The sequence below is a fragment of the Diplotaxodon limnothrissa genome, linkage group LG16 (assembly GCF_057381915.1).
Source record: "Diplotaxodon limnothrissa isolate DT_005_m linkage group LG16, D_limnothrissa_male_GT1.1, whole genome shotgun sequence".
NCBI lineage: Eukaryota > Metazoa > Chordata > Actinopteri > Cichliformes > Cichlidae > Diplotaxodon > Diplotaxodon limnothrissa.
In genome coordinates this window covers 18,240,513-18,258,656 of record NC_140611.1, presented here as the reverse complement: position 1 = coordinate 18,258,656, position 18,144 = coordinate 18,240,513, and the positions used below count along the sequence as shown (strand labels likewise).

Here is an 18,144-nt window from a genome sequence, read left to right as displayed (position 1 = left end):
ATGTTCATAGTGTCTGTTTTTTCTTATGTTATTTATCAAAGAGGAGTTTTAAAAAGTAAAATGTTTTAAGACGGTAATGACAGTATGCCAGAGATGTGTTGGATTAATCACTTGAAGTTAAGTTACTTGAGCAGTTTTATATTTTTTTTCCCATACTCTGATCATTTTATATTTTTCATTTTTGCAGAAAGTGTTAACATGTTCTAGTTTACTGGCACCCCAAAGAAAAACCTGATGTGCTGTTTTTCTGACTTTACTATGATTTAAAAAAACAAAAAAAAACAAAACAGTTTTCTTTCTCCATTTTGTCTCATTGAGAAGTTTACAGATAAGATGATCAAGGTGTTTTTTTATTTATTTGCATAGGTTAGATAATTTAACTGGCACTTTATAACCCTCAGTTTCAAATATCTTTCAAAAATATTCACAGCAGTAGTGCAGAAGTTACAAAAACCACTTTATAAATGCTTATACTGTAAAATTCTCTTTTCAACATACAGACTGAAATCTAAGAAAGGTCACATGCCTTAAACCGGATTCATACGTTTCTGGTTTGTGTGAACTGACAACCAGGCATGTTTAACTGCCTGTAAATATAAATTATGGTGCTTTAGCTGCTTATAATAATTCAATCTAACATATGGAATCTGATAATCAAGAATGAAATGCAAAAAATTGTAAAGATTAAACCCAAGTTCCCATCTTACAATCTAAACAGAAAACTGGAAGCCTTGAAGTTGACCTACACAGATCTAATCAAGCCTTTAAGGCTTAAGGCTCAGTGTCCTGTCTTTAAATACTGTAAGGATTTAAAAAAAAAAAGTTTAGATTCTCATACTTCAAACCATTCAATCTAAATGACATCCAAACTATGATGACCTCTTATAGTAAAGAGAAGTAAACTCATCCTGAAAGTACACATGCAAAATCTACAAGTAACTTGGTCACTTAAACAGAATACTAGAAATAGTAAAGCCGTCACAGGCAACTGGCAAGAATAGTTTTAGTTCAAAACAAATAAGTTCAAGCATTGTCATGTCTCTCCATTAATCTGAGCTCCTACTTTACACAATGTGTAAGTTAAAAGTCAGGCACTGTTGGAAACAGCTACTGTAACAGCATTATGGAACAATTCTGCAACCTTACAGCTCTGATTTTAGTAATTTAAGTAATCTGGAAGAAGATGAACCACAAATCTAACAGTGATGGTAAATCTAAGGATTTCTACTGAAATTATGTGCAAATCTCCATCTGATGGTAACGATGTATTAGGCAAAATCCTTCCTGGAGTCCAGCCGTGTGTTTTGCATCAGCCCAAATCTGTACCTTGAGACGTGGTCAATTTTTGAAGGCTCCGCAGCGACTGGCTCGACAAATGAAATCTTTGAGCAGATTACCGTCAATTTGCCAGAAAGCAGCAGTCTGAGTCACCTCAGTCAGGTGATTTACGCAGAATTTGAAGCAGAATTCTTCAAGGTCCTGAGTGACAGAGAAGAGAACAAATAAATAAACTGTTCTTCAACTTGGTCAAACGCTCCAACAACAGACAGTCTGAGTGTCTCGTAGTGCTGACCCAGCTTCCTGCATCCTGGTGATCCTCCCAGTTCCACTGTTCTAAGCCCCAGTTGCTCACACATGGTTTGCTTTTTTCTCATGTAGCACACAGCTGCCAACAGTCTGCATCAGATGTGTTTTATTCACTACATGTAACTTAGTGTTGTTAGGTGAGGGAGACGGAGTGGATGCATGAAGGGTGCAGGAGGAAGGAGGCAGCACACATGATGCCCACTCTGTAGTGGTGGATGCATCAGACTATTAGTAGCCCTGCTGACATGTCAGTACAATATGACATCAAATAGTCTTTGTATTGCTGAGCTGGTGGGTTAAAAGCAGATTAATGTTGAGTCTGACTGTGTCATGCATTCTCACTTCTGTTGGATAAAAGATCAAAGCAGGGCTGCAGTGCATGTGTGAAAATGGCTAAGGAGGCAGCTGCGGATCAGCAGGTGGAGCTGGTCATCCACCAATCAGGACTGGTGGGTGTTTTCATTAGCTGTTTTTTTTTTTTTGAAGGTCAATGTTTTAACAAAGTTACTTTATCTTTTCTCTGCTGCCTCAAACAGATTTGTTCTGAAAAAACAAACAAAAAAACAAAAACAAAAAGTTTTTCACCCCAGCAAGAGCAAAATCTACTTTAAAGGGCTTCAAGAATGAAAGATTTCAATCATTCATGCATGCAGTTATGAAGTCCTTCATAAGAACATGAAGAACTGAGGTATGAAATTAAAAATTCTTCATTTTAATATTGCAGCTTAGTATTTTTGCAAAAACACAAAAGCACAATTGACTCTCTAGGCTCAACAAACGCTTGCTGAAAAAAAAAATGAATCAAAATTTTAGTGGATTTTATTTGAAATTAAAAATTTTTATTTAACCACAAATACTTAAAAGACAGGACAAATGATTAAGGGGATAGCAATTTAGGTTTTTACTGGAAACAAAGGAACAGTAAGTACACTGTACTTTTCAGGGTGAGGGTCATATTACTGAGTGGCCTAACTTTGTCTAACTTCCAGGTATTTTATTTTCCTCTACACTTCTCTTGAAAGTTTGAACAGTGATTTATAAAAATAATAAGTTAGACTCGGCTGCATTGTTATAAGGTTACACAGGCCTGAAAATTTTGATACATATTTTTTCTGTAAGTTGGTAAGGAAGAACAGTCTTTATGACATTTATATTGGTAAAATAAAACGACAGTTGAATAGCAGAATAGTATAAACTATGAAAAGTGTATAGTAAAATTATACCAAACATGCACTACAAGCAGAGGCAGTTTCACTGTGACTGGCAGTACAGAAAGATTAAACTTTTGGGATGAGCACTAAAGCACAATAAAAGGCTCTGGAGACTCGTTTTTCAACTTTTTGAAAAACTTTGGTTGTAATAGTTTAATAGTTTAACTATACTTAAGAATAATTCATCATTAATCATTACTAACACTGCATTTAACTATGCAGCGTTATTAATTTGTTACATCGATGGATTAAACACAACTTTGAGACAATTTTCTTTTCTTTTTTGGATTTGGTTTTTTTTTGTGTTGAAGAATTTTGTTTTTAAAACAACAACAACAACAACAACAACAACAACAACAAAACACATTATTGGGGGAAGAAAAAGTGGGTAGTTCAATTCCCACTGACTTTTCCTTGGACAACATACTGCAAATTGCAACAAAGCAATGTATATAAAGAATTAGCTTGATAACAATGTGTGTGTGAATGGTTAATAATGTGGCTTGTAGTATAAAATTCTTTTGAGAGGTCAGTAAGCCTAAGAAAGTGCTTTAAATACCAGCCCAAATACATTCATTGTCTATATTTATCCACCACTTTTTCCCCCCACTGTTTAAGCTTGCTAGCATCACTACCTAATGTGAATCACTGCCTGATTTGAGTCATTTTCCTGCACATAAGGTTCACCTGCCTGTGGTGTCTGTCAGGTTCACATATGTGTGACTCACAGTGACAGTGACAGCTACTGTTGGAAAACCAGATGCTTTAGCATTTATGTTCTGTCTAATTTGTAGCCTAACTGATTAAAGAAGTGTGGGAGCATTTTCAGGATTTCATATTAATGCTAATGTAAATGTAATTAACAGCACACAAGTCATAATAAAATGAATTTCAGACTTTATTGGTAGGTCCTATTAAAAGTTCCAGACGGCCATGTCTGGCTTTGAAATTGAAACCTATGCTAACAAATACGTTCTATTACCTCTGTGCAGACAGGCTAATAGTTTCCCTCTTGTTTGCATTATTTATGCAAAACAGGCTGCTGGCTGTAGCATCATACTGGCTGTACAGACCTGTGAGTGAAATCAACCTTCTTACTGCATTCTCAGTAGGAGTGAATAAGCTTATTTAGAAAACAAAGATTTTCACAAAACAGAACTAAGGGAGCCAGCATTCTATGATTTAATCTAAAATATCAATTTTACATGTGTTAAAGTAAAAAGAGCTTTCAAGGACATTTGCATATTATCACACATGCAGCTGATCGTTGGTAGACTAACCTCTGCATCATAGCGCACAGCGGCAGACAGCAGAGAAAAAGCATTTTCGACGATGATTCCCCTCTTGATAATGTGCTGACACAGGCGTTTTAGGCGGTTCTCACAGTAGGAGGTGGCCAGATCCAGGAGCCCTGAGCGCACACAGAACCACACAGGACTGGAATTATGATTATATTCAAGAACTTTTAGTTGAAGTCCCTTTCACAGAAATAAATAAAAATACAAAAAAGTAATAAACTCATGACAAATAGATATCGTTGTTACTAATATCACTGATACTAGGTCAATGGGTAGTACTGAAATCACTCAGAGATCATGTGGTGAAGTGTATGTGAGACTGACCAATAGCATCCTCGGGAGGCAACTCCACACAGTCTGTGTAGAGGAACTCCAGAAACGAGCGGTACACAGGGTACGAGAACTGGTCTATTTCAATCACCTCCTTCATGTCTTCGTTCCAGTGAGACTGGAACATTGATCTGAAATGTTCACACCTGCACAGCAAACGATACAGACACAGGTGTTACAAGAACCATTTCTTCCCCCAATAATGTGTTTTCTTTTTAAACGGTTTATAACTCCCATAACCCGATAAACCAGCTTGGCTGTTAAATTCAAACCTGATCTTGAGAACTGCTTTGTGGACATAGATGTATTTTCCATCAACACAGAACTTGAGATCCGCTGTCTCTGGGTTGTCAAACTCCTTTTTCAGAGACTGAGCCACAGTCAAGAAGTCATCGTGTTCTGGAGGGGGAAAAAACAGCACACATACAGGTCCCACAACACTCAAGCTCTGGCAACAGAAAGATAACAACTATAGCAATGAGACCAATCCCACTTCCAAAAAGGTGGGAAGCTGTGTAGAAAACACTGAAAGATTTTCAGAACCTTTAAACCCTATATTTGGTAGACAAAGACAAGACAAAGACAGCATTACACATGTTGAAACTGAAACTTTTATTACTTTTTGATAAATATATGCTCATTTTTAGTTCGAGGCCAGCATTACACTTTTAAAAAATGGACAAGGACAACAAAAAACGTTGTAAGGTGTTCTCTAGTTAAATAAAATAAAAAAAATTTTTAACAGCGATTTGGATTTGGTCTTATCCAGCTAACCTCAGGGTTAACTCTGGGTTCTCTGTATTATGTAAGGCAGTTTACTTCTTTCCAGGATACATTGCCAGCTTACACTGTAGAGATAACCTGCTACACAGTAAGTTTTCCTGTTTCACTTTAGAAAGCTAAAAATGTTTACTTTAGTTTTTATTAGTTTGAGTGTTAGTTTTAGTCTTTCTTTAAAAATTTAGTTTTCAAAGTTCACAACATCATTTCATTTTTTCCAAAAGTCTATATTTTATTTGTATTTTTTGTTAACTAAAATGTTTTTACATTACATCTTTACCTAGTTGTGAACCACCTTTGTGTGACCGCTTAGCCTGATTCCAAGTGTTGGGATAAGGAAAGCCAGATAATGGAATGAAAGCCTGGGTGAGCTGAACTTGTTTCGTAATACAAGCCAGAGATGCGTTGACTTCAAGATTGGACTTTCCAAATGAAAACTGCTCTTTGGTCTCCACGTTATAGCCAAAGAACCAACTTTCACTTTTCAGTGAAGGTCAGTTTGACACAAGTTGGCATGTAAGACTTCCAAGGAGAGGTGCACAAGAAGATGACATTGAAGAGAACAGTGGACAAATAAGGGAAGGTTTTTATCTTTTATGGACAGAGTCAATACATTTTATAATTGCACATCAAATAAAAAGAGCTTCATAAAACAAACAGTGATCAATAGCCATACATTTGTGGTTAATGGAATGAAATCCAAAAATTAGTAATACTACATAATTAGTGCTATCCTTGGACTCTTTCAGATCATTCTCTTACCCACTGAAAGAAGCCTCCACATTACTGAGGGGGTGGCAAAGCAGGCAAAGACATCATCGGTGCAGGCAAAGTGTGTCAGGTGAGGGAGCACTATGGACTGGCCCCTGCACTGGCCCCACATGTACACCTGACCGCTCTGGGTTTTAGCAGCTGATGTGTGTGTGGAGTGACAGGAAGCAATCTCTACAATTCTGTTAAAGGAGCAGAGAAGTCAGTGGATGGTGGTGCAGGGACAGGATGAGTTAGATGTGTGATGCTTTACCTCACCTCTCTTTCTCAGTCAGAATCTGAACTGGGCTCAGCTGGTTGCTCTTGTTGCCAGTGCCCAGTTGTCCATATGTGTTGGCACCCCAAGCGTAAAGCAACCCTTCATCCGTTAGTGCCATGGAGTGTGCATATCCTGACACGATCTAGAGAGGGGAAAAAAAAAATCAAACAATTTTCAATATAACGTAGTATTTGAAACTCTTGTCTACAATAAATAAAATAATTCCAAATTATTAGCAACATTTTTTATACATTCTATACTACAGATGTGCTTATTACAGCCTCTTAATTGTGGTTTCAATTCAATTTTATTTATACAGCACCAAATCAAAACAATAGTTGCCTCGAGGCGCTTTATATTGTAAGGTAGACCCTATAATAATACAAAGATTCCTGTGTAAAATATTGTATTTTGGGAACTTCACTCCTTTTTGGACAACATACAGCATCACACTCAAATTCTGGTGTTTTATAATTACTCTGGCAGTAGTTTTACAGGAGTGCTAAGATTTTAAATCATTACTGTAAAGAATGCTCATTTAAGGAAAACAAAACAAAACATAAAAACAAGTGAATATAAACCCAACTACAATTTAAATAAATAAAGTCACAGGCCCTGCATAAATGTCCATATCTAACATAGAGCTACTTATGCCATTTATTCTGCACAAAAGAATATATAAAATATAAAAGCACATATAAACTGTAATCCAAAATGTACAGTCTTTCATACATGTGCAACAAACAGTCGTTCGTACAGAACTCATGCATGACGAGTTCTTCACTGTGAGTGAGGAAGACACAACGGTGGAAGACCAATAAAACGAAGCTAAAGCTAAAACTATCCAGAGCTCCAAGCCTGCTATAATCCAGCAGCCTCGGTATGAACAGTCAAAGGACTGAAACAGTTACAAGGACAATTTTGGAGACAAGCGAAATAACAGAAACAGGTCAATATCCTGCTTTCTGTTGAAGTTTAGTTAAGTATATACAGTGGGGCAAAAAAGTATTTAGTCAGCCACCGATTGTGCAAGTTCCCCCACTTAAAATGATGACTGAGGTCAGTAATTTGCACCAGAGGTACACTTCAACTGTGAGAGACAGAATGTGAAAAAAAAAATCCATGAATTCACATGGTAGGATTTGTAAAGAATTTATTCGTAAATCAGGGTGGAAAATAAGTATTTGGTCACCTCAAACAAGGAAAATCTCTGGCTCTCACAGACCTGTAACGTCTTCTGTAAGAAGCTCTTCTGTCCCCCACTCGTTACCTGTATGAATGGCACCTGTTTGAACTCATCATCTGTATAAAAGACACCTGTCCACAGCCTCAAACAGTCAGACTCCAAACTCCGCCATGGCCAAGACCAAAGAGCTTTCGAAGGACACCAGGAAAAGTATTGTAGACCTGCACCAGACTGGGAAGAGTGAATCTACAATAGGCAAGCAGCTTGGTGTGAAAAAATCAACTGTGGGAGCAATCATCAGAAAATGGAAGACATACAAGACCACTGATAATCTCCCTCGATCTGGGGCTCCACGCAAGATCTCATCCCGTGGGGTCAAAATGATCATGAGAACGGTGAGCAAAGATCCCAGAACCACACGGGGGGACCTGGTGAATGACCTGCAGAGAGCTGGGACCAAAGTAACAAAGGTCACCGTCAGTAACACACTACAACGGCAGGGAATCAAATCCCGCAGTGCCAGACGTGTTCCGCTGCTGAAGCCAGTGCATGTCCAGGCCCGTCTGAAGTTTGCCAGAGAGCACATGGATGATACAGCAGAGGATTGGGAGAATGTCATGTGGTCAGATGAAACCAAAGTAGAACTTTTTGGTATAAACTCAACTCGTCGTGTTTGGAGGAAGAAGAATACTGAGTTGCATCCCAAGAACACCATACCTACTGTGAAGCATGGGGGTGGAAACATCATGCTATGGGGCTGTTTTTCTGCCAAGGGGACAGGACGACTGATCCGTGTTAAGGACAGAATGAATGGGGCCATGTATCGTGAGATTTTGAGCCAAAACCTCCTTCCATCAGTGAGAACTTTGAAGATGAAACGAGGCTGGGTCTTCCAACATGACAATGATCCAAAACACACCGCCCGGGCAACAAAGGAGTGGCTCCGTAAGAAGCATTTGAAAGTCCTGGAGTGGCCTAGCCAGTCTCCAGACCTCAACCCCATAGAAAATCTGTGGCGGGAGTTGAAAGTCCGTGTTGCTCGGCGACAGCCCCAAAACATCACTGCTCTCGAGAAGATCTGCATGGAGGAATGGGCCAAAATACCAGCTACTGTGTGTGCAAACCTGGTAAAGACCTATAGTAAACGTTTGACCTCTGTTATTGCCAACAAAGGTTATGTTACAAAGTATTGAGTTGTATTTTTGTTATTGACCAAATACTTATTTTCCACCCTGATTTACGAATAAATTCTTTACAAATCCTACCATGTGGATTCATGGATTTTTTTTTCACATTCTGTCTCTCACAGTTGAAGTGTACCTCTGGTGCAAATTACTGACCTCTGTCATCATTTTAGGTGGGGGAACTTGCACAATCGGTGGCTGACTAAATACTTTTTTGCCCCACTGTATTTGAAGAAATATATTAGTAAATGATGTAAGTTCCTGACATTTGGTTTGTTATAGAATTTTGTAGTAACTGCTTTTGTACACCACGATAATATGACAGCAATTCATTTTCATTTGTTTCAGCGAAAGAAACAACTCACTGCAGTTTGGGAGGAATAGTAAAATTTACTAATTTATTTATGAAAGTACTTTTCTGCATTTAAAAAAACAGTAAGAAAAGGTCTAATCTTTGATATTTTGGATAGAGATGTTATTATATATCATTTTAGATACTGGTATGTGTGGATTTTTGTTTTCTATGATTAGCATACGGATTATTGAGTTTCTGACACAAACAAGTCTAGTGATTATAATCAGTTCATTCCTGAGTCCTTGTTTTTGCCAAATTCCCTCAAGGCATTCCTAAGAGTTACCCAACCCAAAAACATCAGGATCTAGCTGTAGTTGAGGCATATAAAAACATTAGAATATATGTCTTTTTTTTTTTAAAACTTCATACAAATTGTTTCACAGTAACCTGACGTGTGTAATCTCACACCTGTTGCACACATAAACCCTGCAGACCAACAAGTCGACAGGGGGTCAGCTGGTTCCCATTGTTTCCAAGTCCAAGTTGTCCGTTGCCGTTATAGCCCCAACCGTACACCTAGAGAGACAAAAAGAGAACATGAGTGCTGCTTCAGTGAGAGTAAGCCAATACTGTTTCATAAAGCTCCAGGATAAGTTAAAAAAAAAATCACCTCTCCATTGTCCACTACTGCCAGGGATGAGGTCTGACCACAGACGATACTCACAGCCACCTTGTTCTGCAGGCAGCTGGACACCCTGCGGGGTGTGGGCTGGTTCGCTGTGGAGCCTGAGCCCACTTGACCACAGTTATTGTAACCCCATGCATACACCTGCCGGGCAAAAAGATAAAGTTAAGAATAAGAACAGGATGAAATTCTCTATGAAAGCCAGATACTTTAAAAATAATTTGAAAAGGTTATTACCCCCTCTCACTTCTCCTTCGAGTCAACAGATTTATCTTAAGGTCAAAGTGACAATGTAATATAAAGCTACTTAAAATGATAGTTCTTACTGCTTACATTGTTTGTACTGACAACATAAAGGCACACAAGGAATGATATATGGGAATTATAAATATCACATTATGGTTTGCATCCAAATATCATGTCACATTTGACCTCTGACCTCACTTTTATATTTCACATCTTTTTTTAAGCCGACCCCATAATGTGTTACATCTTTAAAGAAAGTACTGTAGAGAGAAAGAATGAGCTGCATGGTTACTGTCAGAGATGAGGTATACTATTATATATGTGTGGAAATATGTGTGTGTATGTATGTACGGATGCATACATGTATATATACATATATGTATGTATGTGCATGTATGTATAACTTGTACATATCTTTCTTGTGTAAATGTAAATTTGTCTGTTATTGTGTAAATACTTACGCTAATGTGTACTTCACACACATGGAGAAATGCCAAACTGCCTTTCATTGTTCTTGTAACAGTGACAATAAAAAGCTATTCTATTAAGCTCAAGTTATTCGCGTTATTTAAGTCATTTACAAATCAATACCTATAATCTTTTACCTACTCCTCCATAATGTTTGAAATCAAAGCAAACATGTCATGCTACCCTTATCTCATTTTTAGTGTACTACAAACGTATGCATTTATATTTTATTTTTAATAACATCATTTATGAAAGTATGTGTAAAACAAAATGACATGTAAATATATTACACTAAATAATATAAAAATATCCCCTTAAATGTAAATACTGTACAAAGAGTGAGCTGACTTGGCTCATGTTTTATGGTTATTACTGTTTTTTTGTTTGTTTAATTTTTTTGTAAGATTTGCAAGAACATGTCAGCCATGTTCACAGCAGTGAATGATGGATTTATTAAGATCCAAATGTGATTATTGTATCAGCTGTATAACAAGAAAAATACACAGACTCTCTAGCTACCAGGATAGCTGCATCCCTCATATTAAAAACAGGGGAAAAAAAAGTTTGACCAGCCAGGCCAGGATCTAACGGAGCTCACTAACTGTGTGAAGCAACTCGAAGCACAATACATTCCTTGTGGCTGGGCTTATTTTTCTAGGTTCTTAACTCAGGGGGCTCAAATGTAGCTGTGACTGGAATACGGGTAAGTGTTAGGGTCCATTAACTAGGTAACAGCTTTAGTCAGAGCAGAGTCACCTGTGTAACTAGAAAAGTTTCAAACAGGCGTCTGTATTTCCCTCTCTGTAAATCTGCTGTAAAAGTGAATTATTTTTGTCTCTCTTCTTTAACTCCTACAAACTCACTTCTCCTGTATCAGTTAGAGCCATTGAGTGGTGAGAGCCACAGGCCACCTCTGTGACCTTCTTATTGAGCAGGTTGGCAGACACGAGCACTGGAGCTACTCCTTGGTTGGTTGTCCCATTTCCCAGTTGGCTGTAGCCATTATGGCCCCAGGCAAATAGCTCTCCATCTGAAATACAAAGAGTTTAGTCATTCTCCTGCACTTTTTAATCCAACTGTAAAGAGGAGGATTACATCTTTTGTTAAGCTACCCTCTGTGGTCAGCAGGATGTGGGGTCCACTACCGTAAGTCAGGCTAACCACCTTTCTGCCACTCAGGAAGTCCAGTTTTTTGGGTACAATTGTGCTCAGGCTGTCCCCTGTTCCCAGGCAGTTACTGCAGTTCAGCCCAAACACAAACACCTGAGTGTGGAGGTCGGGGGAGAGGAAAAAAGAAAAAAAGAATTCAGTGTTGATTGGTGATAAGGAGTGCTAAACAGACAGCGCCAGTCAGCTGAGTAGGGAACGGGTCAGAGTACAAACACAGAAACATCAACACCAGCAGGCAACACTGAGAGGAAGATGTGTGTTAATTGTGCAATAACACAAATATAAAAGATCATTTTAAAAGAAAGTTGCATTTTCTTTCCTGACTTAAATTCATTACAATGGTATGAAAAATCTTTTTACACTTGACAAAGTTCCCATTCACAAACCTCTAAAAAGTGTTTTTCTTATCACAGTGGTACCACGATTTAGCCACTTAGCATGTGTTAAAGCAGAGGTGCTCACATTTCTAGGAGCCAGGGAAAGGACCCCCCTTTCTCCTAAAATCTTAACATTGATTTAGCTGGCTTGGGTTTCGCATCACCTGATAATGTAGACTGACTCAAATATTTGTTAACCCTTGTGTGGTGTTCGTATTTTTGTTACACAGCCAGTGTTCATGAGTCTGGTGGACCCGCTAGAGTTTTGGCTTTCCAAATTAACACTATCAAACAATTTTATGTTAAATTACTCAACAGATGTTTACTTCATCCCAATTACAAGACATATGAACAGCAAACATGGTTAATTTTTTCCCTTTACCTTTGTTAGATCACATTTATGAATTAATGTGCTTCTCGTTTTTCTTTTATATAAAATGTTATAAATAAATCAGTTATAATCAAGTGGAGTGAGTGGAAAGACACAACACATTTACACGTGAAAAAATAATTAATTGTTTAATTTTTCTTTTGAAAAAAACTGAACACGGGTCTCACAGACCCGAACACCATACAAGGGTTAATGCTTATGAGCTAGATAATGTGCCAAGATACAAACCAAAAGGAGTGATTTTTTGCAGCCTAACATAGAATTTCTTCTGGCCAAACAATAACATTTTTTCTTATTCATTTATTTATTTAGTTGGTTAGTTAGCTAACCTTTATTTAACCAGGAGAATATGACTCACAACCACATCCTTGCCAAGAAAGACAGCAATACAAACAACAGAGGTGTGTGTGTTATGCAATGTGATCAATGTAAGTCAGTAAGATGGGAACAGACCAAGATATTATCAATAAGACTATATCGGTGGTTGAGTCTTCAAAATGACAAAGCAGATCACCCGACCTAAGCAGGCAATGTACAGCATGTGACTCTTAAAAGCTTTAAGGTTTGTAATAAATCTCAGTGCTCCATGATAGACAGAATCCAGCATATGTAAGCACAGTGAAGATCCCCTTGCATCACCATAATCGAACACTTTCACAAGAGTGGAATCAACATCTTAAGAGGTAACGACACACAACACGGTATAAACTGTGTATATAAATTTTATTTTAAAAAATTTAAAACCCCTTAGCTGGGTTGCAGAATCCTGGAGAACCACTGAGCTAAAACACCAACAACATCAAAGTAATTCAAATCATCTAGGTAGCTACTGCAAGTTTTAGTACTAATTAAAAAAGGATGAAAGGACCAGAGATCCATCCTTTTAAACAACTGTCTTGAACCCTTTAAGCTTATTTTGTAATTTTGGCTGTAAAATTACAAGATAATTCTCATCTTTCAGGAGCATCTTTTCAGTGTTCAGACAGCAGAACTTGGGAATGCTTTGTGAACCGTGATACACTGAATATCCCTGTAAAGCCTGCCTTCTTTTCTTTCCGAAACTTTTTTTTTTTTTTTTTTTTTAACAAAGCCTTTGCTAAAAGGGGTCATCTGATTGTTGGGGGTTTCTTTGTTTTCTCTGAGTTATTGTAGGGTCTTTATTACCTTACAATATAAGGTGAAGCGCCTTGAGGCACCTGTTGCTGTTCTGTGTTACATCATGTGAATAAATACTTTTCAGCAAGTCTTAACAGTTTTGAGCTTTTTTAAAATGGCAAATAACTGATTTTCAACACTAGCATTCAACTGCAATCTTTACACATCAGGCTGTTACAATACAACATTTAAAATTGTTATTATTGTTATTTATTCTTTAACTTTTGGTTCTCTTTATGGTCTCCAGAAGAAAAATCTGGTTCTTTCCCTGGAGCTATTGTCAGAAATATTGAGTACTACAGCTTAAAACACACAGCTACTGAGAGGCAGTCTCTGTTTATCATGCTACAATAACACTGACATAAAAAAATGCAATGCAGTGTAAGCATGCTCTGTGGTGGATTACCTACTGTAAGCATGTTTTCTTCTACCACTGATTAAAGTTGAATGCGCTATAAACTGAACCCAACAGCTGTTTTCAAGGTAGGACACTCAAACAATCCACACTAGGCTGAATGAAATTATAATAATGTAAACATGAAATGTAGCTTAAAGGCTAAAAACGTGGAAAAACAACAGGTCATCTGACTATCAATTATGCAACATGAAGCAAGCTTCAAAGCTTTCAGTCATCTTGCTCTTGATTAACACACAACCACAACCCCGTTTTCCCTCTGACCCCTCACCTCATCATCATTGGTAATGTAGATGGCCTCATTAGCAGATGATCCAAACACGCATGCTTTCCGTATGGAAGCGAGCTCCTGAGGCCCCATCAGGCTGAAAATGGGCCACTTGGTTACATCCACCATGGTGTCCTCACAGTATGTGGCAAGGGCGGCAGGCTAGAAGGATGAACTTCAATCCACAGGTGGGACACGGGACAGGGAGAGGGGGAAGGTCTGAAGAGGCAAGGCTGCCAGCGCTGCAGTCACTGGACACAAACACAAGCAAAATTGTAATGTCTTCCAGATAATCATCTTTTCACAATATATTGTTAGTTCAGTGTAGCTTTAATTCAAAGGGCTTCAGGTTTAAGTCAAGGGTTTTTGGCTTGTTTAAAAAAAAAAAAAAGAGTCAATGGCTGTTTTGGAAGTACAGCCATTTTCATACATATTCAGAAGTTTTATGGCCAGATAAAGGCTATTCACTTGTTATTTCATGACAAAGTGTTTAATTTACATTTTATTGCTTTTTATTGTAATTTTAAATATGAGGTCCAAAGAGACATCAGTGCAAGTGGAGGAGGTCATCATTAGGTGGAAAAAACAAAATAAAACATATCAGAGATTTAAAAGAAAAAAAAACTTTAGGTAGAGTCTAATCAACAATCTGCTACATTCTTTAAAAGAATCAGTGCACCAGGAACCTCAGCAAGACCAAAAGGCCTGCATCTGATTCTAGGAGTAAGGAGCTGCAAAGTTTAATGCTCTTTCTCTAAGTTCAGTGGAAATCTTTAGAGCATACGAGTCTTGGGACCTAAGGCAACAAGTTAACAAACTTTCTGATCAATGTAAGTGGCGTGGCTACGTCTACAGCCTGTCCGCAGCTCGGACACAAGCATTTCACTACATGTTGTGCTCTGTATAATTGCTTTGTTTGTTTAAGTTTATATGGATGCCAGTGGAGCTAGGCCACTACCGTTCATTGGTGATGTGACTGCTCACAGAAGCAGCAAGGTGAATTATGACGTGTACAGCCTTTACTTCTTGCTCAGATTCAAGCAAGTGCTACAAAAATGATCATTTTGCTCTTCACAACCGATATCAGATGACACTGCGAGCTGGGCAAATGTAACGTTGCATCCTTACTTTTATTTTCCCCGTAGCTTACTCTAACTCAGTTCTAAAAAGTATAATTCTGCTTTGGAGAATCTTCTACTTTATATTCATCACAGACATCACACACACACATGCTGTTTTGACTCTCACTTATATGGTTATGGGTAAACACAGCTTATGATCCTCAAGGTCTTAAGGTTTTCTGATAAAATGGGTGTTAAAAGCGTAGTAAGCCGGGTCACAGAGGTTTTTTGTTTGGTAACAACACGGCTAAAACAGTGTTGTGCTAAACACTAACTAAAACTTTAAGTGTAATATCTTTGCTTATTTTGGTAGACTGTAATCAACAGGATTTATAAAGGGGTCATATATAAAATAAAGAAATGACCTTTGTTGCAATAATCTTTATGACTCTGTGTTATGCACCCACATTACAATTGCTCCGCACCTTTAAGGTGACTTTAAATATCCCAAAAGAACTGTGATGTTCTATTTTTTTTTTTTTGCTGCCCTCTTGGCTAGCTTTTTCTTGAAAAAGCTATTTTAAATGTCAGTTAGACTTTCTCCCTGGATAAGTAAAGGATATATAAGAGCCTTTTTCCCCTGTTAAAAGCGTCTACCTTATGACATGAATGTTCTTTCTGACTAAAACTAACTTGGTATCATTCAGAAGAGATACGCTTGACAAGTAATTTACAACACTTTAAAGACGGACTATTTATTTGTTTATTTTTGACAAATGCCGGAAATCCCTTTTTGACACAACACAGGCGTCATCCCGTAAATACCCACCCCCTCCCACCTGCATCATGTGTAATGATTAAAACCACTCGTAGTTACTGTTACATGACCACAGCTTGCTGTTTAATGTTTGCTATTGTTAACAAAGGGATTACTCAGCACAGTGAGTCCAGCTGACGCATCACAACACACCGTGAATGCAGCTGGTACTTGACGCACCCGCCGGGAAAATCGGTACTAACTTATCTTTTAATTGGCTACAGCTAGCGTTTAAGATTTTTTTTAAAAAACAAACAAACCACATTTCAGTTCGATTGTTTGTTTGTTTTTTAAAGCTACAACATTAATACGTTCTCGTTGACTCACCCGTTAGGCAGGTCCGCTTCTACGGCCGTTGGCGCTTGCTCCTGGCCGCCTCACCATGGCACATAACGGCTGACAGTCCGTTTTCACTTTCTGCCGTGGCCGCCGTGCTCAAGTGCGTTTATTTGCGGAAGTGAGGAGAAAAATAATGTCACGTGATTCTAAGACCAGCACAGTCGATTGCAGATTTCACCAATATTTCCCTTTCGCCTCTATCCCCACCTCGCATTTTCCTACCAAATCTAGCTGTGGTTTTCAGCTAGATTAGTATGCAGTTAACCGCCAAGTAGTACACTAGATTTCACATTCATTCGCCGAAGAGGAATATAGAGGAATATTTGGTCAGGTTTAAGAAAAATAAGACTTTTGTTAGATAGTTATTCTTTTATGCCGTATCCAAAATGCAACATGGATATAACCAGAACTTAATAAACACCTAGGATTTGAAGTTGGAGACATCTGGTCTTTTGAAGCCCAAATTTCAGAATTAATATTTTTATACTCAGGGAGTTTTTTGTTTGTTTTTTTTTGATGCGGTGGGGAGACTAGTAGTGCGTTTGTGTCTGTTATTTGGAAGTGTAAAGAACAATCCTGACGCACAGTTTAAAGTACTGTATTCTTTAATGTCTTAAACATCAGTTATGTACATTGCTTATGTCAGACTACATAAATAAAAATCAGATTTTACCCAGAGGTACCAGAATCAGCAGGAAAAACATCTTCTGAAAATAAAGTTTGCCTTACCTCTCTATAATAAAAGGTCGTTGTTTCTCTGATTGCATTTTCTCATCATTGAAATATACTTTTGAGTGTCTCTCCCTCTTTTTTGTCAGGTTTTTTTTAAAGTTTCAAGACAACTGAGTGCCCGGATCTGCAAAGGAAGCTTTTGTAATGCAACCAAAACCTTCAGATCCAAGTGGACATTTTAGTCGCCTGCTCTTCCAAAGGTCAAGAAAGAAGTTAGCATCCTCACTCAAGAGATGATCCATTCTCAGATTTTCTGTGTGCCTCTTTAGAGTTATTGATTACATATTCTTCCAAAATGCACCATGTTATGTAAAATACTTGTACTTTACTAAAAAAACAAAACAATTCCCCACGCGGTTAACTTGGTGCATTTGGATCTGGGTCAAGCAGGATTAACGTTCCATTTGGAGGCCTCTTATCTTATTTTGCTTCTTTTTGTACTCCACAGGAAATCCAGATTCAGTGTTTGCTGTCCAAGTTAATCATTGAGTGAGCCAGTGTGTTCATCAACACTCACGTAAGGATTCGGCTAACGGAAACATTCACAGCACAAATGAGGCATTTATTCCTCTAATCTAGTTTTCAGTTGTGAATATGTACAGCAGAGCCAAAAGTCTGGTATAGTCTACATTAGGGTGGCAGAGTAAAGTCTAAAAATTACTTGAAAGACAGCCATGAACCACAAATAAATATCATCCAATTAGCTGCTGAAATGTCTGACCTATAAAAAGGACAAGCCAAAGAAAGGAGAAAGAGTACTTTACATTTGCTTTTTCATAACAAGGTGGTCAGCCTGCTAAAGTCACATAAAGGAAGCGATGCTCATCTTTAAAATATATTCAGAGCACGTAAAAACTGAGCTCAATCTTCCTCACAAACACTTAGATCAAATGAATCCCTGCAGAAAGCAACTCGCACCCATACAACTTAAAACAGCTACCATATGTGTGAGTCACAAAAGCACGAAAGATCCAACGGCTAAACAGCAAGTTTATTTTGGTTAGGATCAGAAACACAGATCATGTCCTGAGGGTCAAAGATGAAGAGGAGATATCAGAATCCCCCCCAACTGAAAAATGGCAATGATGGCTTGTGGTTTTTCCAAGAGAAGGGGGGGGG

The 18,144-nt window shown here is 38.0% G+C and overlaps 1 protein-coding gene across 2 annotated transcripts; it reads right to left on the bottom strand.

The window, feature by feature from the left end:
• Window positions 1–432: 432 nt before the first annotated feature.
• Window positions 433–16,380, bottom strand: LOC146615984 (RCC1 and BTB domain-containing protein 1-like). Of its 2 annotated transcripts, none has more exons than XM_085373962.1 (12): window positions 16,282–16,380; window positions 14,080–14,327; window positions 11,413–11,563; window positions 11,164–11,330; window positions 9,572–9,730; window positions 9,370–9,477; window positions 6,236–6,378; window positions 5,969–6,159; window positions 4,699–4,825; window positions 4,421–4,572; window positions 4,079–4,209; window positions 433–1,479 (listed from the first exon to the last, which is right to left on the bottom strand). In XM_085373962.1, exons 2-12 carry the CDS (start codon window positions 14,203–14,205, stop codon window positions 1,339–1,341), a joined length of 1,596 nt encoding a protein of 531 aa, XP_085230088.1. In that variant the 5' UTR covers window positions 14,206–14,327; window positions 16,282–16,380; the 3' UTR covers window positions 433–1,338. The 2 variants fall into 2 exon arrangements, with proteins under 2 accessions (XP_085230088.1, XP_085230089.1); XM_085373963.1 differs by lacking the exon at window positions 433–1,479 and adding an exon at window positions 3,791–3,871.
• Window positions 16,381–18,144: the final 1,764 nt, after the last annotated feature.

What these genes read in the sequence shown, in the direction of transcription:
- LOC146615984 (XM_085373962.1), bottom strand. Translation starts at nt 14,205, where the DNA reads ATGGTGGATGTAACCAAGTGGCCCATTTTCAGCCTGATGGGGCCTCAG. An exon ending in AGGGTTTATGTGTGCAACAG is followed by an intron (nt 6,379 to 9,369) that starts GTGTGAGATTAC and finishes TCCCCTCTCTAG; the next exon opens with ATCGTGTCAGGATATGCACA. An exon ending in CTGTGCGCTATGATGCAGAG is followed by an intron (nt 1,480 to 4,078) that starts GTTAGTCTACCA and finishes TCTGTCACTCAG; the next exon opens with GACCTTGAAGAATTCTGCTT.